Here is a 24419-nt window from a genome sequence, read left to right on the forward strand (position 1 = left end):
TCAGTACAAATCATGTTCACAAAATCACTGAAATGCATCCGCAATAAAGGGGACCAGATGGATGAAAAACATCCACACAATGAAGGCCCAGCCTTGGGTTCATGGACAGAAGCTCAGAAGTGAGAAAGTGTTTACTAACTGAGCAGCCAAGGCTGTGTGAGGAGAGCAGAGGACTGCCCATGCTAGTCCAAGAGGCTCTGTGGGGGTGGGTGGCAAGCATGTTTCACATCAAGGCTATTGCATTAATAGCCACCAGGGATGTGCACAAGCAAACATATGAGGAAACAAAACAAGTGTTGGGTTGAATGGAGATTTGTGTAACATAATAAATAATTGGTATAACAAGGTGGAATCAAGGAGTCAAACCAAACTTAACCACCAAACCTTCAGAAAACAAATAAATATTTAATAATTTTATATCACCAAGTAAATATAGCAACTTTCAAATGGCCAGTTATATACACTCTGATTAAATACTAAACAAAAAAGTTGTTTTTCTATTTGAATAGACCCCTAATTTCAGATTTTTTTGTTTTGTTTGTTTGTTTGTTTTTCTAAAGGGGAAAATACACTCATTTATCTTTTTCATACAATAGATCAATTTTTAGAGGGGAAGGGGTGGGGTTTGTTATGCACTGTTTATACAAAATAATAAAGGTTTGGATCAACATGGTGTGAGTAGATGACAGAATTGATATTTAATTATAAATTAGAATGATATTTTGCATTTCATAACTATAGATTATTTTTCATAACCTTTACACAGATCAGAAAAATGGTAAAGAAACATATACATGCATGTGCACAACAGGTATTTTATTAAATGCTTGTAAAAGACATGTACAAACCAGAATTACTAGTCGCAGTAAGTTATGATTTGCCATTTTCTGTTGAGTAAGAAGATAATGCATAGTTTGCATATTAAATGACAAGTGCATGTTTTCATGTCAATGTTTCATTATTAGAGAAAATTTGGCTATTGGAAAGATGGAATTATTCATGATTATGCATTGAACATATAACAGTGGAATATACATATAAAAGGGCCCCTTTCGATACAAGATCAATCAATTGAATAATGCTTTTATTAGGCATATGAACGCATTCAATTTTCATGTGGCAATAATTGCTGAAGCTTTTATCATAGTATACTTTATCACCATGATTTTAGGGAAATGCGGTACGCGGCTCTCTCTCTCTCTATCCGCACCGAACACCAGTAACCAGCTACTCCATTCAGCTTTTTCGCGTCTTGTGTTTGGATGCGGTAAGGCGTAAAAACATGTGAAAAAGATAAGCTTTCGTGACGATGCGCAGCAGTGGCCCGTCAACTGTCCTGAGCATCTTTTTAGGCTGGCCTCAGTCAGTCGGTTATATAAAATATCAAGGTGAAAGTCATCATAGCTCGGCTAGACCAAGCTCCCAACCCAACTTTGAGAATAGATTAAGGCAGCTCTCGATGCCTTCGGCAATGTCCTGCAAGTCTCATTCTCCTCACAGCAATCTTCTTGCTCACTCTTGGTACTCCCTCATATAGGATTTTATTGGTTACATGCTCACTCTTGCTGATGTTAAGCACTGCACGCAGCATCCTGGTGTAGCACCCGTCCAGGGACTTCTCTAAGCTTGCATTCATGGTCCAGCATTCACTGCCATAGAGGAGAATGGAGTCTACCGTCGCGTAGAAGAAGCTGAGCTTGATTTGGCGGGAAAGGTTGGAGTTCAATACACTGTTCATGCCGTTCAGGGCCCTCCATGCAAGTGTCTTCCTCACTTTTAGAACTTGCTCAGTTGAGTTGACCCATGCGCCCAGGTATTCGAAGTCCTCAACTTCTTTCAGCACAGTGTCTCCTGCTGTTATCAGAGGTTGATGTTCTGGTGGAACGTTGTAGGTCATGACCTCAGTTTTCTTTGCATTTATCCTAAGACCAACCTTGGTGCACTCTAGCGCTACCCTGCGTAGTAGTTCCTGTGCTTGTTCCGTGTTGTCGGAGAGCAGACTGATGTCATCTGCATAGTCAAGGTCTGTCAAGACTACTGCCGGGTGTTGACTTGACTTCCTTGGTGTCAGTGTGAAGCCAAGTTCCTGCTCTCGCCCACTGATTGCCTTCTTGAGCGCATAATCAAGGACTATGATGAAGAGGAAGGGGGCTAGTGTGTCCCCTTGCATAACTCCAGCCAGGATGTCAAACTCCTCGCTGTTGCCATCTAGAGTCACCACCCTGGCCCTTGTTCCTGAGTACATGGACTCTATTGCCCGGAGTAGGTTCGGAGGAATTCTGTATGCCTTCAGTATCTTCACCATCGTACCTCGGTGAATCGAATCAAATTCCTTTTTGAAGTCTATGAAACATACGACTGCAGTCAGATTGTCCTTCCTCACCTCCTCTATCAATCTCCTGAGTGCCAAGATCTGGGCTCTAGCAGTTCGCCCTTCTCGAAAGCCGTTCTGATTTACTCTCAGATGAGAGTCGATTGCTTGCCGGACCCTGTTCAGAATCATGCGGTTGTAGATTTTCGCAATACTACAGGTCAGACTGTTGCCTCTGTAGTTTTCCGGCTTCGAGAGGTCTCCGGATTTGGGCACTGGCACGATGTTTGATAGAGACCACATATCAGGCAGCCGATTGTGCAGCAGAGCAAGGTTGCAAAACTCTAGAATGATGTCATCAAAGTCACAGTTCTTCAGCACCACTGGGGGTATGCCATCCGGACCAGCACTTTTTCCCACTCTTACTGTGGCTTTTGCCCTGACGAGCTCACCGAGTGTGAAGGGACCATCGTTGATGTTCAGGTTTGGGAGGTCTGATGGTATTTCCTCTTCCTCAGCCGCGTCTGCTGTTTCCCCCAGCAGCCTTTTGAAGTGGGTTGACCAGGTCATCACCATCTCCTCCGGGCTGTGTCCCTTCACCTGTCCCTCCTTTGTCCTATTCCGCCCCGTCATTTCATTGATGACCCTCCAGGCCTCCCCATACTGCGGTTCCCCTTGCGCCGCCTGCACCCTCTGCACTCTTTCCATCAGTTCTTTCCTTTTGTTTGGCTTCGTTCAGCTCACTGCGCCTCTCCGCAGTTGGTTCCCGCTCAAAGTTGAGGCGGGCTTCCTCCACCATCCCACGTGCTGCTATGACCTCTGGATGTTTTGATCGCAGGGAGGTTCTGACTTTCTCCATCTGAGGCACGCACAGTCTAGTTGCCTCCTTGTTTACTGTGACGAATCTCCTGTATTCGCCGCTTGCCTCCGCTCCCCTGTCCAGCTGCTGGAATCGTCTCACCTCCACTGTGTATCTGGTTAGAAGGCCAGGGTTACTTGAGAAAGCTTTCCAGTTATACCATATTTTGGGACTTGGTTTGGGAACCCTGAGGCTCAGGCGAACTCTCATTGAGACCACGTGGTGGTCTGAGCCCACAGAACTAAAAGTGCTGTATAGCTCAGCATTCATAATGGAGTTCCTCCACTTCTTCCTCACTAGGATGTAATCTAGCTGCAGTAGCATTCCTGAGGCTCGGTCCCGGAAGGTCCACCTCTTTCTTGTTCTCTTCCGGAAGATGGTATTTGCCGCCAGTAACTCGTGCTCCGGAAGGCAGTGAGGTAGGTGCCATTGCGGTTGGTAGAGTCGTGCTAGGGGAAGGGTACGTCCTCTGGTCCAAGCCTCGCATTGAAGTCCCCAAGAATTTCCAGGAAGTTGTGTGTTGGGACGCCGCGGACCGCTCTTACAAGGTCCTCAAAGAACTTATCCACCTCGTCAAATGGCACCACATTGGTGGGTGAGTACACGACTATGACTGTTGTTACTGGGTTACCTGAGAACTCTGCACACATGATCCTGTCGGTGTGGTGGTAAAGCCGACGTAGAGCCTTATGTGCCTGTGGGCCCAGCATTAACCCTACACCACCTGTTGCGGCTTGGGCATCATTCCTCCATGCTGATGTGGAAATAAACGTGCATCTCTCCACTCTGCGGTACAGTATTAGGTCATCAGTGTGCACTCTCCTATGTTCTTGGACCCCCAGGATCTCCACTCCCCGTTCCTCTGCACAATGTGCAATTTCTATCAACCTCGCTTCTTCTCTCGCTGTGCATGCGTTGAAGGTTCCCATAACAACTGGTTTCCGACAGCGCATGATTGCATTGGACAGGGTATGTAGTCGGACAGGACCCTCCCCGGGACAATCCCAGAGTTTAAGGTCCCGTTGTCATGGTATCCTCCAGGAGGAGGACCAGCACCACCATCCGCCGAGATGTTCCTACGGACTCCCGCTGCTGGAAGTATAGGATTTGGGATGTCTTTGTGCTCCATGGTTGGCTTTACTATGTTGATATTGGACTGTGGGGCGCAATTCCTCACATTCCCGATTTTATTTCAGAGTGACCTTCTCTTAGACAGGTTGCCATCCAAGGCTATGAGCCCCATCGGCCCATGCTATTTGACCCCTAGCTGGGGGCAGTGGTTGGCAGACACCAGGGCGTATCCACACGCCGGTGGGCCTGCACGTCGTGCCTCTGGGGCCCACTGCTGCTCCGAGATTCCCTGCAGATTAGCCTGGGGCCTTGCGGCACCCAGTATCTGTGTGTGGCCACGTGGAGGCACTGCAGGAGTCTTGGTGGTAGAGAGGCTGTGTACCGGCAGGAGTAGGCTTACATACTCGGCTCCTATTATTCACCTCCACTAGAGGGGCTAGCCGGTAGCAGTAGCTGAAAGCAGAGAGTAGCAGGCAGGAGCAACATGCAGCACACAACATGCAACATGCACTGACTACAAGTACATCTACACACTACTGCACGTGACGCATCACACACACACCCTGTGCAAGCACACACACACCAATTATAATACTAAGTAATTATGAAATTAAATTAATACATGCTTTATATAATAATTTATCATTGGCAGTTCATGCTGACTAATGAATTAATTAATGTTAAATAATGGTGTAATGAATGAGGTGGATCAGACACATGAGTATTTGTTATGTTAAACAAATAGTGGAATACCCCTGCCCAACATGTTTTAGAGAAAACCAAGCCTCTGGTTACAGTGGTAACAAAGACACACATCAAGATCAGATTGTTTTACAACTCAAAGGGATGAAGAGTTGTCACTCTAAATTCACCTTGAAACAGACAAATGTAGCCTTGTACTGTACAGTACATCCTAATTTGTCTCCCTCCAGATTTAACAACTTGAGAAATGTAGGGACAAGTACCCAATTATCCCCATCATCATAATTTTTCCTCTTTTAGTGTTTTGCTTATGTATTGAAACAAACTCTTTCAAATTAACATTTTAGAATTGCATAACTGCTTTCAGCCTATAGTCTTTCCACTTCAAGATACTCAAACTGGTTCTTTTTCATCAACCAACTTCAGGCAAGATCAACTTAAGCCTTCAGGTTGCATCAGCACTCCCTTTCAGACAGACAAGACTATAATTTGCACCTTTTTACAGAGGTGTGTTTGAACTAAGAAACTGATGTTTCCTTCAAGCTGTAGATCTGCAGAATATCAAATTGTACCATAGATTAATGTCTTCATTTCTCTTCTCTTTACTGCTTAAGCTTCAACCCCTCTTCCTATGCCGACTAAATGTGTGTGTGTGTGTGTGTGTGTTTATGTGTGTTAGACTATTTTAAGTGTTTATCTAGTTAAAACACTTAAATCCTCTTCAGAAACAGAAAGTAGTGCAGCGGCTTTGGTTACAGGAATAACAGTTTAATGGTGGCATTTCTGCTGTTCCATCCGAACCATCAGCTGTCAAAAAGTCTCTTTCACTCATTCTGCCATGCACTTCTTACACCAGTGTTGTGCATTGTACCCAGTTGATGGGAGAAGTATTCTTATAATGCATTAAAAAACATTTTTTAAATAAAAATACAAAATGATTAATTTGTAATAAATAATTATTCACGATATTTTGAAGTGTCCACGATAACAATATTGTGCGTGCATTATCATTGTTTATCCTATTGCTGAATACCAACACAACTCTATTCTGCATAATTTCTTTGCACAGTGCACTCTGGGACTTCTTGGCATGTACGTAAGTGGAGTGTGTGTGTAATTCAACAATGGAATCATTAGAGAATTCACAGTCTACTAGACTCCTTTCATTACTGTGTAATATGTGTAATAATAAAATGCTGGATATAGAGGTCATCTAAGAGTGCATAGACAAAGAAGAGCAACATTTGATTGAAGGAACACAGAAAATAAGGTTACAGCCATTATTGTATCATGAGTTGCTTATGAAAGCTATTGATCATGCAGCAGAGCCGTGTAGAGGAACCATGAGAGGGGAGCACATGGCCATAATCAAAGGAGTCATTCATCATCAATGTGCTGAATATCTCAAGGGGCTGAAGAACAACTTTCATCTCTTAAAACTCATACTGAAAATTGCAGAAACATGGTTACCACTGCCTCAACAATCACTTTACCAGCCATGCTGGAGGAATAGCTAAATTCAAAGCTTAAAAATATGATTTAAAGAATTTAGAGAGGAATTCAAAGGGCAACCGTTACCTCAAATGTGCAGCTCTTCCCATCATTGGACACAGTCATTTTCTTGCTGACTATAGGGTTTATGATATACAGCATTGTTTTTTATGAAGTGCTCTGTTGCAGTATCATAAATAGTGTGCAACGTCCTGCAACACTGGGCTGGAACATTCTGTTTGCAAGCTTTTGGGTGTAGAATGAAGTTATTCTGATTCTAGTGCACATTTTCCACTGATAAACTGTGGTTGTAAACAGTAACTAACTCATTTAAACGAATGCTCCAGTTTGAACGTGCATTAGGATCTATCGACAGCATAATTGGCATATAAAAAATAAACTTGTCTTTCAGATAGTAAGAAGTAAGAAAAATAGTGTTTCCAATGATGCACTCTAAGTCTGCAGAGGTTTCAAAGCAGAAATGTATGGCTTGTATTATTTATTCTGTAAAAAAAAAAAATTAAAATGAAAAAAAGAGAGAACAAACGTATCATTCTGTCAAGGTTTTAGTTGCTATTTTTCTAGGCACATTTGATTATGCATAATTGACATAAAATGTGAATATTTCTGTAAATTACCTTTTCTGCATATCATAAGAAAGTCACAAGCCTCCCTGTTTTCATTCAAAATATCTTTAACTGTGTTCTGAAGACGGACAAAGCTTTTATGAGTTTGGAACGGGGGAAAGTGATTAATTACAAAATTTTCATTTTGGGAGGAGTATCCCTTTAAATAAAAGCTTTCATTGACACCAGGCCCAGCAAACGCCAGATCCTGAATGTGCCTATCTGTAATTGATAAGATAAATGCGGTCTCCACAAAAGATTTGCTTATGACATAGTAGGGAAATATCATAAGTGGTGTTAAAATGGATAATACAAAGCAATAAACATGTTGTTAAAGATAGAAAAATACTGTGCAGTGCCTGGTTGTGGAAGAACTAAATCATTGCATAATCTTCCTTCGGATTCAAATATTAGGAATGTGTAGTTGAACTTTATTTTTAATTAAGTTCCAGCTCACATGAGTAAAACATTGAGCATTTGTTTGCTTCATTTCTCAGCAGATTCCTTTGTAAACAAGAAACAGGTCGACGCTGGATTTGCAGAAAGACTGAGATTAAAAGGCAATGCTGTGCAATCGGATCCAACAAGAATGGCGCAGCACACTAATGTGAGTAAAAAACATTTGTACTATGTTTTTACTATTGCTTTGTTAGAGATTGCTTGATCTGTCCTGACTATGTGTGCATCTATTGCACTATGTGTGCATCTGTTATCCAATCATGGCATTGGGCATTTACTTCCCAGTCTTCATTGTGGCACGCCCGTAAAAACGGAGCAATTCTCGAGCCAGCCTCAAAACCAGGATAGAAAATAGCCTATTACTTAATGATTTTTATGTTTTTCAATGTAAAAATAAAAAAAAAAGATACACAAATGTCATAAGTGGAGCTCAGACAACAGTATTTGTAAGGTATTTTCAGTGGTCAGAAGCCAAATATTGGACACTTTGTTTACTGCCAATAGTTATAGTATTTAAAACAGAATGTCAGAAGTATAAGTAATGTGGAAACAAGAAATGCATCTCGTTTCCCCTTTATCAAAACAATTGAATAGGATGTACTTCAAAATTCTTGAATCCTGAAGTACATGCATCGTACCCAATTAATTCAAAGATGCAACCTGACACTTCATCACAATGATGGGAGAAACAATAAAAGGATACATATTTGGAGACGCTAAGAAAAGAAGACAAAATGGCAGTGAGATACCCAGACTATCAATGCTCTATTTATTTATATACCAAGAAATTGTTTAATCAGCCATTAAAGTGCTAAAGCCATATTTGGGATTAATGATACATGATTATGCAATATGACTACTGGGCATGCTAGTGGTTTTCTTAACTTTCTTCCCATCACCTACTGTGACCCCGTACCACCTGCGGGACTCCTCTGGTCTTCCATTGGCTGTCCATGAGTCATCAGAAGTCAGACAACCATTATCACGCCTCTGGCTGTTTGGCTCTGAGATGCAACCAACTTCTTCTATTTGTCTGTTGGTTGTTTGACTCCTTGAGCTGTTTCTTATTCTCTCCATCTCTTTATGCATCCCACCTGGGATCTGAAAATATTGTTCTTAAATGAGTTTCTATATTGCGTGTTATAAGATATAAACAAAAGTCTTTCTATCAGGCAACCAAGCAAGGCTGAAGAAAAAAATAAAAAATAAAACATCTGTAAAACATGCTCAAATAAAATACAATACACTCATAAGATAAAATGCAGTCATATAATGAAGAGTGGATAATTTATATGAGAGACATCATCTGCATGATTATCACAGCCGCCACACTGCATAGCATGAAAGACATTATCAAAAGCAATCTTATCAGACCTGTGTTCAAATACACCATTCCCTGCTATGTTAATTTAATCTAAGACCACAACATACACATACACCTGTCAGACATTTAAACATTACAATCATAGACTCAGTCTACGAAGTCATTTAGATAAACTTAATGCACTAACACTATCCAATCTGCAGTATGAAAAATAATTAACAACTACTCTTCATAATCTTCTATCCAACAATTGCATATACAATACTGTTTAAATGTCTGGGTCAGTAAGATTTTATTTTTTTTATTGATGCTGAGACGCCACTGCACTTGTCATATAATCACAACTATGAAGTGTTTTTAACCTCATACTGTTTATTTTAGGTTTCAGACATTTAAATAAACAAGTACTTACAAAACAATACATTTAGAGTTCAGCCCAGATGTTTATGGAAGCAGCAATAACAATCCATTAAAATATAATTTGCTGATATGTTTTATTAACATCAGATACACATACGTGTGGTGTAAGTAAACATAAAGTTAATTATATTCTTATCCCTGTTCTCCAGCCACTTATTTGCATGTATTTTGGGAGAAATTGATGAATTCACATGTGATAAATCCTGAACTGCAGTGCGAATAAACATGGCGGCGTCCATCTCACATTACAGATCACAATCAAGATAATTTAGAATGGTTTTTAAACGACAAAACACACTCATTCGCACATATTGTGAATTGGAATATCAGGTAGTTGATGATATGGTAAGCAAGTTTATGAATATTTTGGGAAAATAAAAGGGGAAAAACAAAATAAAAGGATCTATCATACTCTGTTATTGTGGCCGCGGTGTATCATGTGACAAGCATGATGCATGGCCATGGAAACAATAAAGTAAAAAATTCTAAAGTGAAGGTCACCTAAAAAAAAGTCACTCTGGGGGGGGCCGCTAGAATATTTTAATCTCACAAGTGAAAGGGTTAAAAGAATAACTAATATTTAAAATAACATTTTCTATTTTAATATTTTTCAAATGTATTTTAATACTTCATTTGGACTGAATGCATCCTTGCTGAATTAATGTATTCATTTTCAGAACAAAAGGAATAATGATAATAATAATTAATTGATCTTACAGATCTTTTATATGGTCGTGTATGTTGACTGTTGAATAACAAAAAAAGCTAAAAAGTATCTATAAAGCATTTTAAGATGGAACTTTAAGTGAAAAGAAGTTCAACTTTTAATAACTTGCTTTACTTGAACAAACATATATATATTATTATTATTTTATTTTTTTTAAACTGCTAAACCTTCTTAAATGCACATTTCAAACTGTTGTTTTGGGGAAATGCTGTCAGGGTAGAATCTTACAGATCTTTTTCAGAAATAGATGTACCTTTTCTGACAAATTTTGACATAAATACAAACAGCAAAAACTGAAACTTCAATACAGTTACAATATCAGAAAAATGTGTAAGATTTAGCAGAATATACCTGTCAGGTTCTTGAGGCCGAGTTGTCTAAGGCCAAAGTGGGCATCTCGTCTGTAGTTGAGGAAGATGGCCAGAGCGTAGCGTCCTTCATACAGTTTAGTGCCACGGATGATCCGCAGGTTCTCCAGAGGAAGATAGTCGAACTGATTCAGAGCCACCAACACGTAACCCGTCACCTCACGGATGGACTGCAGAGATACAAATAAATATATACATTTTAAACTGAACAAATGCATTGTAGAGTTACTGTACATTTCTTAGGTGAATGCCATGAATCATTTTCTTTAGGCTATTCAAGGATGTAGTTTGGCCTTTAGTCAAGGCTTTACCAAAACGTCATCATCAAGTCTATTAGTCGATTCATCAGACAGTCTTTATATAATATGAAGAGATAATGGCCCAAGAGAGCGCTGGACCCTCCCTCTACACACCACATCAATCATGTTGACATCCAATCACTGTTTCATACTGCGTATCATTAGCAGGCACAGAGGACAGGTCTATTTCATGCAGAAGAAGTGAATGTGATATAGCTGTAGTGACCTGACACACACATACTGGAACTATAGTCATAGAAATCCATCTGAAGAGCTGACCAAGCACACACTGACAGCTGTCGCATACCTGCAATACTAGAGATCATTATTATATCAAATTTCAGATGGGTCTTCAAGGCCAACAGCAGGTGAAAATAATTGTTGTATGAATTTTAATGTTTTAAATATGCATACATACATACAGAGAGATTCTACTGAGGATTTATACAATATATAATTCACCTGAAATTAAAAATGTCCTTTTTACTTTACCTCAGGTCATCCAAGATAAAGATCAGGTTCTTCATCAGAACAGCTTTGGAGAAATCTATCATTACATCACTTGCTCACCAATCGATCATCTGCAGTGAATGGGTGCCATCAGAATAAGAGTTCAAACAGCTGATAGACACTTCACAATAGTCTAAATGATTCTGGTTCAGAAATTTGCATCTCATGAAGCAAAAATGTGTGCGTTTATAAGAAACAAATCCATAATTTTAAATGTAAAGTGTCACTTCTGGCCAAAATAGTCCATAATCCATAATAATGCTTCCTCCAATTAAACAGTCCATCCCCTGTTGCCTTCTCACATCAAAATTAATCAACACATTTGTTTAGAACTGTTTTCACTTGTAAACAGTGCTTTGTATGTGCATATTTCTTATTCAGACAAGATTTATTATTTTTTTTAACTGAAGAAAGCAATATAATGGATAGAAGACTGATATTGTATGTTATTGCTTGTGGGTTATTGTATATGTTTTTATCAGCTGATTGGACTCTTCTGACGGCACCCATTGTCAGCAGATGATCCATTGGTGAGCAAGTAATGCAAAGATAAATTTCTCCCAATCTCAAACTCATCCACATCTCGGATGGTCTCACTACTAAATCTGTGTTTGTTATTGTCATCAGCAGCTTCTGTTACCTAGCAACAAACAACAATCCTCCAGAACCTTACACAGGCCTCCAGGACATGGGGATAGTTTCTAATTTGGTTCTAATTTGCCTTATTTAATTAAAGGATTACCTTGCTTTTCACAGCCCTCTCAAATAACAGTACTTTGAAACTAATTTGTTTTCTTACCCTTTGGACATTAAAACAATCACTGGACCAGTGCTTTAACTGCCAAGAAATAATAAAAAAGAAAAAGAAAACTGACTTTATTATTATTATTATTATTACCTTCCTAAAAACACAGTCTGATTCAACTGCAGTTACAGTTCCGCGCCGCAATTCCTAATTGATTTTTAGCAATTTAGCAAGCAGTAAAAAATAAATAATTTATTTCTAAATGAGGTTTAAGCTGCCTAATGCATAGTTTTTGGTCACGTGACTGGCTCGAAGACCTGGCAAGCAAAACAGTCATAGACCTGCAGCACTAGACTGTCAATTTTCTATCTGTTCCAATCCAAAAATATTTAGATCGTCTCTCAAAAGAATAAAATAAAGACATGAACAAAATGCACGTTTTGGCCATTAGAAATCCATATATATCACCCGCTGCAATATTTCAATCACTAAAAACAGTTCAAATTCAGTTCACACATTATTGATGATGTGTGTTTTATGCAGGTGAGCATGAAAATGAACCCGGAATATGAAAACAATGCACTAAATGGTTAAGTGTCACCTTTATAATGGTTTTCTGTGGGAAAACATTTAATATTACACTTATTACACACTGAGTTTATTTTTTGGGTTCATCTGCTTGGCTTGCCTGTACAAAGTATACATCGTCGATAAGGTGTTTACCGCGTTTGGCCTTTAAATATCACTGTCTACTACATTACTTAATGCAAACCTCATAAAAATAACTGGTGGTCAGTGGAGGAAAGCCTTGTGGCCATTCCTGTAAGGGTGTGAAATCACAGGAGCTTGACGTAATTTTGAATAATGTTGTCATGATTCTGCCCTCGTGTCCTTGATTTTTCCTAGTCTTGAGGCAGGATCATGACAGACCCGTGTTTTGTGTACAAGCGCATGGCCTTGTCTTTGGGCCATGTGCTTGTGTTGTCTCGTTCCCTTGCCCCGCCCCCCTTGTTAACCTAGTCGTGTCTTGATTGTCCTATCTGTAACACCTGTCGTGTCTTGATTAGTACCCCTATTTAGATCTCCTAGTGTGCTCTGTCTTGCGTCGGTTCATTGTCATTGTGATTGTACCTCAACTGTGTCCTACAATTGTGATTGTGTGTGAGATTGTGCTGTACCCGCTGAAGTCCTTGTATTACCGTGAGTGTTTATAGTTAGTATTTAGAGTCCTTGTTTATCTTGTCAGTCCAGTCCTGTTTTAGTTATTTAGTCTTTACCTTGCTCCGTGTTTTCCCCCTCGTGGGATTTGTTTTCCCCTTTTTGTAATAAACCCTTTGTTTGAGAATCCCTGTCTGCACCTGAGTTCCTCCCTTACCAAAACCTGACAAATGTAGGATCACAGTGAGCCGCATGTTAACAAACACCGCTTTAGCTAAATGTTATGCATAAACACAGTCGATGTGAGTATTTTTAATACAGAAAATTATTTTTGGCAGGTTTACATTCCAGGTCTACAGTACGTATTAGTTAAGGACAGATAGCTTCAGAAAATCACTAAACACTATCTTGTTTTCAAGATACAGTAACAACAAAATGAAAATTTGCAGGTACCAAAGTAAGACAAAAATTTGCAATTTGAGCTGTGGTAAATTTGTTTAAAGGAAGCACAACAGAGGCAATAAATAAATAAATAAATAATAATAATTAAAGTTACTCTAAGTTGGTGAAAATAAATAAACACAAATCAAAAAAAAGAAAAAAAAAAGGAAGATATAATATCGATATATGATATTTTGGTGTTATTTTTCAGTAAAACTATCTGCATTAAAGGTTGTGCATTAAGGGTAACTTTACCATTAAGGGGAAGCTGTATCTTTAAGAGATCTGGACAGGCTATGAGATCATGAAAAGTTTTTGCTATTCTAACTGTTCCCTTCACACACTAAAATTAGTTTATACTATCTATGCACTTCCCAGGAGAAAAGTCAACAGGGTGCATGTAGAAGACATTAAACACACAATGAACATATGAATGCTGATATTCAAAGGAATAAACAGGCTGTCCAATGTCATGCATCACAAACCTTGAAGCTGTAAAAGAGCGAAAATAATTTTAATTGTGGTCAAATAATTACATTTAGGAATAGGTACACAAGTAATGGTGGATGATTTCAAACAATTATATCCCTTTATTAAAAATTGGTTGATCAAAAACATTGATGATTATACAGTAATGTGAAATGTAGTATATGTAAGAGATAATGATTTTATCGCACAATGTAGAGGCAAAGAACCACCTGAAACTCGTCAGTTATGGCTCGTTAGATCTAGCATTCTGCCCACTTTAAATCAGACACAGAAATTAAGTAGTGTGGTAAGACTCAGTTTATTTGAATGAATTACACCATTTATTTTAATTCGTTATTGAGAGTGAAAGAGAGAGAGAGAGAGAGAGAGAGAGAGAGAGAGATGCATGTTAAAATGACCTGCATCTGAGTAACTTGAGTTTAGTTACTACTTTATATGCAGTATATATATAGATAGATTATAATTAAAAAAAAATATTTTCTGCTTTTATACATTTTAGAATATAGATTTTTATATTTTAGCTATTTCTATTTTAATTTTTTACGTCTACAATATATATTTTGTTTCAGTTAATATTTATTTTAAATAACTTTTAATGATCTTATTTCTAGTTTTTAACTATACTGTAATAACCCTGGGCTGCATTTCCCAAAAGCATTGTAAGCCTAGATAGTAGAACCATTGCCAATAATTTAGCTATTAATGCACAATTCTTATCATACACACACACACACACACACACACACAATCACACACATCTATGACCTATACAAATAATTTACAGTTTTATTACAGCTTTTCGGAAATGCACCCTTGATCTGCTATCCATTCACTAATACCTCTATACTTTGTCCACAGATAATTAATTTGTATCTAATTTTTTTTTCCTAATGAAATTTAGGAGAAACGTTAAAAGAAAGGTTAACATTTAAATGTTAGAGAACTGCTGTCCTGTGATCTACAAAAGAGCAAACTCTTTTACAGAAATTGTTAGTAAAACCTCTCCAGCAAACGATAAATATTTGGAGATCTAATGACTTTACAATCTGCATTTTCAAATACTTGACTGTCTTTGTTAAAAGCATGATGAAAGTAAGCTGAGGTCTTTTGAGCGAGACCGCAGCAGATGTAACAGGAGAATATTCCGAACAAACAAAACAACTCCAGTTACAAGCAAGAAAGTGGTAGGAGAGCATATCTCGCAAGAGATATGCGACAGTGAATGAGGAGGGTAGTTGACAGAACCCTGCAGTGAGAAGTGGGATGAGTTTCAGGGTCACAATCATCCATTTTTAGATGACAGAATGTGGTGAAGGCGTCTTTACGTGCAGGCACGGCCTGTTCTGCATTCAAACTGAAGAAAAACATAATATAAATGTCATCTCTATTGTTAAATGCAATCTGTTTGTTCCACTCCATGTGGCAAGCTACATGACACTGCACATATTTGCCTGAAACTAGCTCTATCTGCCAAATATTAAAAATCCATAAAGGAAAACAATTCGGAGGGCTAAATTAAGCAGCATTGAAGACTCATTTTAATAACAATGCATGCTGTAAGCAAAGTTTGGTCTTCCATAACTACAATAATGGGTCTTCCTTTAGTGCCTGCTGTCTCACACGATCATTGCCTTCATTCAAATAGCAATCATGACCTTTACAAATATCTTTACAAACAAAGGCAATCATTCAACCACTGGAGAAGAAAGCATATTGTAAATGATAAACCATAACTACATTTCTGAAAATAGCTATGAATCTAAATGCATTACACAGAAGTAGATTCATAAAAGAACATTTTTATTTTGTTTTAATTTTACTTTTTAAGCCAATAAATGGCTTTACTGCATTTGGCGCTGTTCTAAAAATCAATCTGCAGGCAAGAAGTCTTTAGAAAAAGATTTTGTGTGATTGATTTAGAATTAATTACACTTCAGCTTCGTTTATGCCAAGGTCAATATTGTCTAATTTGACAGATTAAGACACACAGTTCAATCGTCATTCATACGAATGCTCTGCATTCAATTATGGTCATTTCTATTATCGGAGCTTTTCGTTTAGCTGTAATAATTTCCAGATGTCTATAATTGCTGAGGAATTCATCTCACCTCAGAAACCGTGTCAAGACACTGCTGGCTGTAATGAGACAACCATGGATAAACTGAACGGACACACTTCATAAGACTTTCAATGAAAAAATAAATAAAATAAAGAAATAAATAAATGTAGTTTATTGTTTAACTTAAACTGAAAATAAGATTACTCAGGGTAAATAAATGTGGTTTTAGAGCAGAAAGTGCAATTAAAATGTATTAATTATTAAGAAAGCAAGCAACACATTAAATTAAACTTCATTTGGCATTTGTGTTCGTATTATATATTTTTTTGCTTCTTATATATATACATATATATATATATATATATATATATATATATATATATATATATATATATATATATATATATATATATATATATATATATATATATATACATATATAGTTTATTTTTGTACGTTTCATAGGATTAGAATGACACAATAATAAATTGAGACAATAAGCTGTAATAAATGTGTCAATTATTTGTATTTGTAATACATAATAAATACGAACACAAATTTACATTTAAAATAAAAGCTCATGGGTACTCCAGGGCAGGTTTGAGAACCACTGCATTATAAGATGATGCAGATAACACTAAAATAACACTGGTGAAACAATATAATGATTCTGAATCATTGCTTCAAGATAAAACATTTCTTGCACCAAAAACAGAAATGAGAATGCTTGATGTGGATTTCAATTAAACTGTCAATTAAACAAACTGCTGTGACAGGTCCAGAACTTCCAGTGACAACTAACCTCACTCAAACATGAATGAATTAATTATTATTTTCTGATGTGTCTGCCAGCTCAGAAAGGCTGAAAAGAAAACACACAGGCAGTGTATTATGGGCTGTCTAAGTCTGAAACTGTGTCATCCAATGAGCTTTTTCAATTCTCAGCCAGTTTCTTCCATAGATAGCTAGCTATTTGAATAAGACCACTTCTGAGCCATATACTAAGGCTGCATTCCAGTTCCCTTTTAGACACACACTTGTGAACTTCCCTAAGCACTTATCCTTGGGGAATCCCTGCTGCCATTTTGAAGTGGACGAGGGAAGTTCACATGGACATACCCTTGAACCCTCCATTTTGACAGAAGGAGCGAGTCTGCTTCATATGCACACTTACAGCCGCTCTGTAGTAGACCACAATGCAACACGACTACGACATCATCGCAGATTGCGTTTAATTTATCCCCACCCCAAACAACTCATATAGTATAGAATATAGTATAAAGAATATATAATAAAGTAAAGAATGGTGCACCAAACATTTGTACGGGGAAAAGTAAACAATAAACCAACTGATCAAGGGTTTAGGACAATCCAATTCAGCCCATACCAAGGGTTCCGCCAGTAGTGGGCACTCATGCAATGTAATCAATGACATACATCTGAGGAAAAACGAGACGGAGAGAAGTTAGCGAGTGAAGGGCATTAAAAAAAGTGAACTGCAATGCAGCCTATGTCTAAGGCAGAAATTTGTGTGTCTTTTGTTGACACACCCCACAGAAGAGAGGGGTGTGGTTTTCAGTAGTTCATTATAATTTAAAGAGACATGCACTGACATAGGTTGCTGTGAACATAGCTGTTTTTGAGAGGGTACAAAGAGTGTTGTTTTACATGACCATTGAGGAATTTTAACCAAAATATATTACATACATTTCATGAAGACCCTAAAGAATCATACCAACTTGTGGAGAATGGGCATCCAAAGTCCCCTTTTTTAAAATCATATGCTAACCTTTTTGATTCTCAAAATTCCAAAAAAAAAAAAAAAAAAAAAAAAATCTTTACCAGACTAAGAGGGGGAAAATATTTTCTTTGAATAAATTAGAAAGTTGTTTACTGATAGTATTGACAGAATTACTGTACCCTCAGAAAAAAGGTAACTGCTGTCCAGTGTAAAAGATGTGTAAAAGTACCGCAGAACATTATTATTATTATTATTTGCTTTTCTCTCCTCTTGTTCACGAACTGACTTTAGATGCCAGTCCTCACGAAAAGTTATGACAAGAAACTAAGTTGAACATATGACCTCAGAGCCATGAAAATGGGCTTTATTTCATGGCATTTCAAGCATAAAGAAAAGTTAAAGTATGTAATTAGTAAACACTAATATGCTATGAACTTGTGATAGCAATTTTGAGAAGGTGAAGAGACACTTAATCTAACAGTGTAAAAAAGAAGAAGCTATAATTACACTAATGTTAGTGAGCTCAAGGCTGTGCTGATACTGTATGCTCTCCTCCGACAATGTGACAGTGACAGTGCAGTGGGATAATGAGACAGTGCTATTAGCCCACAGACACAATTACCATTTTCTCCAAAAGCCCTCTTGAACCCTTCCTCTTTCTCTTTGGGCACATTATATCAGCTGAAGGGATTTTAGAGGGTTAAGTGTTAGTGAGGAGGTAGTGAAATTCTATATCTGTAAATGAGAGGTTCAGAAGTCAAGTAGCATCATCTCTAGTAAAAATACATCCTGGTTCATTTACCTCTTGGAAAAGGACATTTCCATGCAGCAGCACACTTTTTAGTGGGTGAAAGAACAGCTATAGGGAGAAGACGGACATCTTATACTCACTAACAATACACTGGATATATATTTGATACTTTGATAAAGATTAAAAAAATAAATATATGAATTATATATATATATATATATGCTGTACATGTAAATTGTGCACAATAAGTGATTGTAAAACATGCAGAAAAATAACTAGATGCCATTTGTCATGCATTATATATTGTAGGCTTCTACCATTCAAAAGTTTGATTCCATTTTTGATTTTATTTTATTTTGTATGGTTTTGAAAGAATATTACCAAGGCTGCATTTATTTGATCATAAATACAATAAAACTAGTAAATTTGTGAAATATTATTAGACTTAAAAAATATTTTATTTCTAATGTAATATATTTGTATTTTATTTCTGTGAAGAATTTTCAGCATCATTACTCCAGTCTTCAGTGCCCAATGCACATTATGCTTCAGAAATCATTCTAATTTGCATTTTTGATGCTCAAGAAACAACTTTATTGGTGCTGCCTTTTGTGTAAACTTTTTTTTTATTTATTTTTTTTAAATTCAGGATTCTTTGATTAATAGAAAGTTCCAAGGACAAGCATTTGACATAGAATTATTTTAGAAACATTATGTCTTTACTTTTGATATATTTAATCTGTCCATGCTGAATACAAGTATTCATTTCTTTCAAAAAAGTTTTCACCCCCCCAGCTCTTAATGCATCTTGTTTCCTTCTGGAGCATCAGTGAATGTTTGAATCTTTTTAAATAGTTGTGTTTGAGTCCCTCAAATGTCCTCAGTGTGATAAGATGCATCTCAAAATCATAAAGTCACTGCTTGAAAGGGTTCAAATATGCAAAGATGCTGGAAAACTGAAGAATCTGCAGGGCCTTAAAGATTTTTCTGAAGAACGCTGCTCAGTTTAACTGTTCAGAACAAACAAGGGACTCATGCACAACCATCACAAAACAGAAAGACAGTCGTGGATCATCAGGTACCAGAACACAGTACTAAGAACCAAGGGTTCCCAAACTTTTGAGTGGGGTTATTTTATTAATTTCAGCATTTTTATTTTTTTTTTGTCTTGTGGACTAAATGTTAATATATTTTATGTACAATATCTTACTCAGGACAGTACCAAATAAAAAATAACATGCATTTAGTATGATCTCTCTTATTTTTTGAAAATGACTCGCATTTTCACAGATTCTGCTAAGGGTGCCCAAACTTTCGAGCCCCATTGTATATATATATATATATATATATATATATATATATATATATATATATATATATATATATATATATATATATATATATATATTATTTTTTTATTTAAATGCAGTATAATGTGTATGTGGTAATTCTAGCAGACCATCATATGTAGATTTTTGCATTGGATCTTTAATCCTATAAAGTCTACTTATCATAACTAAAAATGTCTAAGGCCCCTAGATAATCAACTTTGCTTAAAAACCTACAGTCGGATTCATGCCTTCTGTCTTCTTATTGATAGCTCATACTTTTTAAAAAGCAATTTAATATAATTCAAATATATCCACCCTCAGGTTGTTAACGTACTTTTGCTGTGAATTTCTTTTCTATTTTTTTTTTTTTTTTACAAAAGAAACATCAATAACTTTGTTATTAATATTTAAATATGAACATTTACTGGATTGAAGCAGATCAGGTTTACTTGAATATCCTTACATCTTTTTTTTTTTTTTTTTGAGAAATCATGTTAAACTCATACTCAGCATCAAATAGGATACAACAGGCTTTTGAGGAACATTTATCTGTTTATTTTATTTTCTCATTCATTGTATTGTTTTGCATTATATAATCTTACAAAAGTCTCATTTGTTTGCATTACTAACCAAATTTCATCACTTTTTTGGACTGAAGGAGTTTCATGAGGAGGATACGTCTCCCTAGTCTATGTATATGAACTGGGTACAAACACATTCAGTCTCGACACATTTGGACTTATAAAATGTCTAAATGTCATTGGTTGTCTCAGCATAAAATAGTACGGTATAAATCCACTGTTCAGGGCATCATCATTTCTGGAGTTTTGTGGGAAAAGCCTTGAACATTACTTTTCTAGGTCAAAACCATGACACCTTTTCCTATAATAGATAATTTTTGTCAAGTTTTCTTGCTGATGGGGAAACTGGCTAGAAATAAAGAGTGCTCTGTAACACAGATGGATTCATTTGTGTACAGTGTCTGTTTACATTGTTCAAACTACTCACTACTCCAGTCTGTGTCGCTTTTTGTCTGTGTTGAGTCAGTTATTTGCTGGTTGTGCTGTCACTGTGAGTAACTCTAATGCTCTCCTGTGCTTATCACCGAAAATGCACAGCATTCAAGGCCAAATACTTGAATATGCATTCTATATGCATACAACAAATGCAACAAATGTGCAGCACCTGAAATATATACACTATAAAATGCTTAAATAAAATGTAGCATGCGTTATTTGTGTTTCTTATAACTGATTTATTGGAAATAAGTGGTTTATATATATAATATGGTAGAGATGCCCCTATAGAGTGTGTTTTTCAATTTAGAGATTGGAATTTGAGATGGATTTTAAAGAGAAGGGGAAAAAACGACCTGAGAGATGTTCTACCACTGTATAGATCTGTCTCTCCACATGAACTGCATCTATGGATTGCAGTGACAGGGCAACAAATGCAAAGAGGCAATTGTCTATGGCAGTTCCTGATATTAACACAAGCTGGCAGCTCAGACATTGAGCCACTCTGGTATTCCTACTAAGCAGGCATGGAGGGAGCCAGCAGCCTGATTGATCAGACCTTAATGAAGACTCAGTCAAACCCTGTAACATCATTAGCTGCTGTTGGAACGCTCAGGCCTTGACCAGGATAAAACCTGACAGTGGACCGTAGGTGTACTTGACAGGCCAAAGTGACACTATCTGCCGATACACACCCTGATCCTGGATGCCGGTAGATTGATGGGAAAACATCAGGGCTACAAAAGTAAACAAGAGACCTTTGAAACATGGCTTTGTTCCTTCAGTTGTTTTCTTACATAATGTAGGGCATGACGAAAAAAGGCAGAAAGGGTCACGACAAAATACAAACGAGGTGCATTTAAGCAAATGTTAATAACTGGATGAAAAATACTGTTGCACTCAAAATATTTGTGTACAGTAACTTGGACCACCAATTTCAAGCGGACATTGGTGCAATTCACATCAATTATACAAATCTAATTTTGATGAAAAGACACCTGTGGGTGTGTAATTATGCACCAAATATACTAACCGCAAATATTCATTAGGCTATTAAACTATATTGCTTAGCAAAAAATCAAAAAAAAAATCTTAATTAAGCACTAATCAAGCAAATAATTGAGCACTATATCAGAGTCTTAGCATTTCTATTTTACCATTTAGCTTTTCACCATAAACATAACTTAATTTTTGTATAATATATTCACACAGGAAAAAAAGTTTTTAATTTATTTGAAGTTTGATAATTGATAAATAAATGCCCTCATTCAAAATCATTAACAAATCTGTTTCAAAATTTCAGTGGTAGTGTGTGTGTGTGTGTGTGTGTGTGTGTGTGTGTGTGTGTGTGTGTGTATAATTAATGACTTTTCATGAAATTCACCCCATAATGGCTCCCTTAGGTGGTGCTGGAGACTGGCAAACCAATTATTGAAATTTCAGAATTTTCTTTTTGTTGATTATTTTCAAATATATATATATATATATATATATATATATATTTGAAAATAATCAACAAAAAGAAAATTCTGAAATTTCAATAATTGGTTTGCCAGTCTCCAGCACCACCTAAGGGAGCCATTATGGGGTGAATTTCATGAAAAGTCATTAATTTATTAAGACTCAGAAGCCAGTTGATTTCTCTGAGAATAAGTAATACACCTGGTTTTAGGATGAAAAAAAAAAAATCCCCTCTTATACAGCCTTTTTGCTCAATTTCTGCAGCTATACCAGGTTTGGAACCAAAGTAACATCCATTAATGCAAATGAAAAAGAGCTATTTAACCATCAGTGTTGCCAGTAATTGCAGCGCCCATACAAAAGACTGCTAAAAGCTCCAACTGCCTTTGAAATCCAGAAATACACGATGACTTGCTCTCTAATGTCATGTCACTGGAGTGTTCATATTGAGAGTAAATAGTCTTTTGCTATTTGTATATGTATGTGGTATTCTGTTAGTCACACGTAATAAAATGCCATCTAAATTCAAATATAAATGATTGACTGACTGTCTGACTGACTGACTGATAATGTTATAAGAGGTTTCAATTTCAAAAAGTTTTTATCTTCCACAAAAATATTAAGCAGCACAACAGTTTTCAACATTGATGACAAAAACAAAAGGTTCTTGAGCAGCAAATCAGCATTTTAGAATGATTTCTGAAAGATCATGTGACACTAAAGATTGAAGTAATGATGCTGAAAATTTAGCTTTGCATCACAGTAATACACAATCTTATCAAAAAATAATAATTATGAAATAGAAACAGTTTTATTTTTTTATTTTTTTTACATGTTTTAATAAGATTTCACAATATTGCTGTTTTAAGTTGTGAGTACTCACCCTGAGGAAAGACAGGTTGCGGTTTCTTTCAATACTGGTGATCTCCAGATTACCCATGACCACCTCACAGTTCTCGTAGAACTTGCGAAGAGTTTTGTACTGCTGGTCCAAATCTGACAGTGTGCTGAGCTTGTTATCAGTGCCAGGACACACTATAGAGGAGATAAAAGAAAGATTGATCAGACCACTAAAATGGTTTTACACCAGCTGTTCATTGAGTATATACACACAACTTGCAGTATCTTACCAATTGAGATCCCTTTTTGAGATCCACCCCTCAACCCCCCACCCACACCAAAAAAATAAACAAATAAAACAAAAAAACTGTGGATCTTCCTAGTAACAACACAATATTAAGAATCAAGTCTATGTAAACTTTGAAGCTGGGTCATTTTTATAAATTCTATTATTATTTTCTCTTCGACAACATCTTAAATGTGAAATATCTTATTCAGGTCAGTATTGAATAAAAAAAAGTTCATGTATTTTGTATGATCCCTCTTTTTTTGTGGTAAAATGATTATATCATATATACTGTATGAACAAGTTGTGAAGCTGGTTTCATCGATATGTCATTATAATCTGTTGCTGAAAATCGGCCAGCTCGACTCTTGCCTCTATATGAAGACAAATGAGAGCTGGAGAGGACAATTCCCTAACATCGTCTATTAGATCACAGACCTGTGGAACCATGACCACAAACAGGGATTTGCTGAACAGGCTTAGAAAATAATAGAAACTCCAGTCGATAGCGCAGAGTTATAATGTGGGAGGCCACCGGGGCTGATGGTGATCGTGATGCTTCTGAAGTGGAGGCAGGAGTAATAAGCAGTTATTGAACCCCGGAGGGTGACTGTTTCTCTACATTACAGCAAGCTATATTACGGCCCACCGCCTGCAGAGCGGACCACTCCATATTATTGTTGTGGACAAATTGCACCCTTCCCCGTTAAATTCATTCACTGTCACAGTTAGGTAGTCTCAGATGACACAGCAGTGCCATAGTGTATAGAGAGCCAAGATTTAGACCTCTGCTGGACAGATGGAGAATAAATTCCATTGAATATACCACATACAGTATCTATGGGTGAGCAAGCAGCTGGTAAGGAAAGCAGCGAGCTGTCGGATACCATGTTTCTCACAAATAGAGGTCTACTTGTTTTCTCTCTCTCAGTGG

At 36.9% G+C, this 24419-nt stretch overlaps 1 protein-coding gene across 1 annotated transcript in view; it reads right to left on the reverse strand.

Moving 5' to 3' along the window:
* Positions 1–24419, reverse strand: part of LOC113072681 (receptor tyrosine-protein kinase erbB-4-like) — a 107775-nt gene that overhangs the window by 61352 nt on the left and 22004 nt on the right. The window contains exons 3-4 of the mRNA XM_026245653.1: positions 23243–23429; positions 10342–10528 (exon numbers count right to left, since the gene is read on the reverse strand). Of these exons, the coding sequence (XP_026101438.1) occupies positions 10342–10528; positions 23243–23429 (374 nt within the window). The remainder of the gene's footprint in view (positions 1–10341; positions 10529–23242; positions 23430–24419) is intronic.

The sequence above is a fragment of the Carassius auratus genome, unplaced genomic scaffold (genome assembly GCF_003368295.1).
Source record: "Carassius auratus strain Wakin unplaced genomic scaffold, ASM336829v1 scaf_tig00009860, whole genome shotgun sequence".
Taxonomy (NCBI): domain Eukaryota; kingdom Metazoa; phylum Chordata; class Actinopteri; order Cypriniformes; family Cyprinidae; genus Carassius; species Carassius auratus.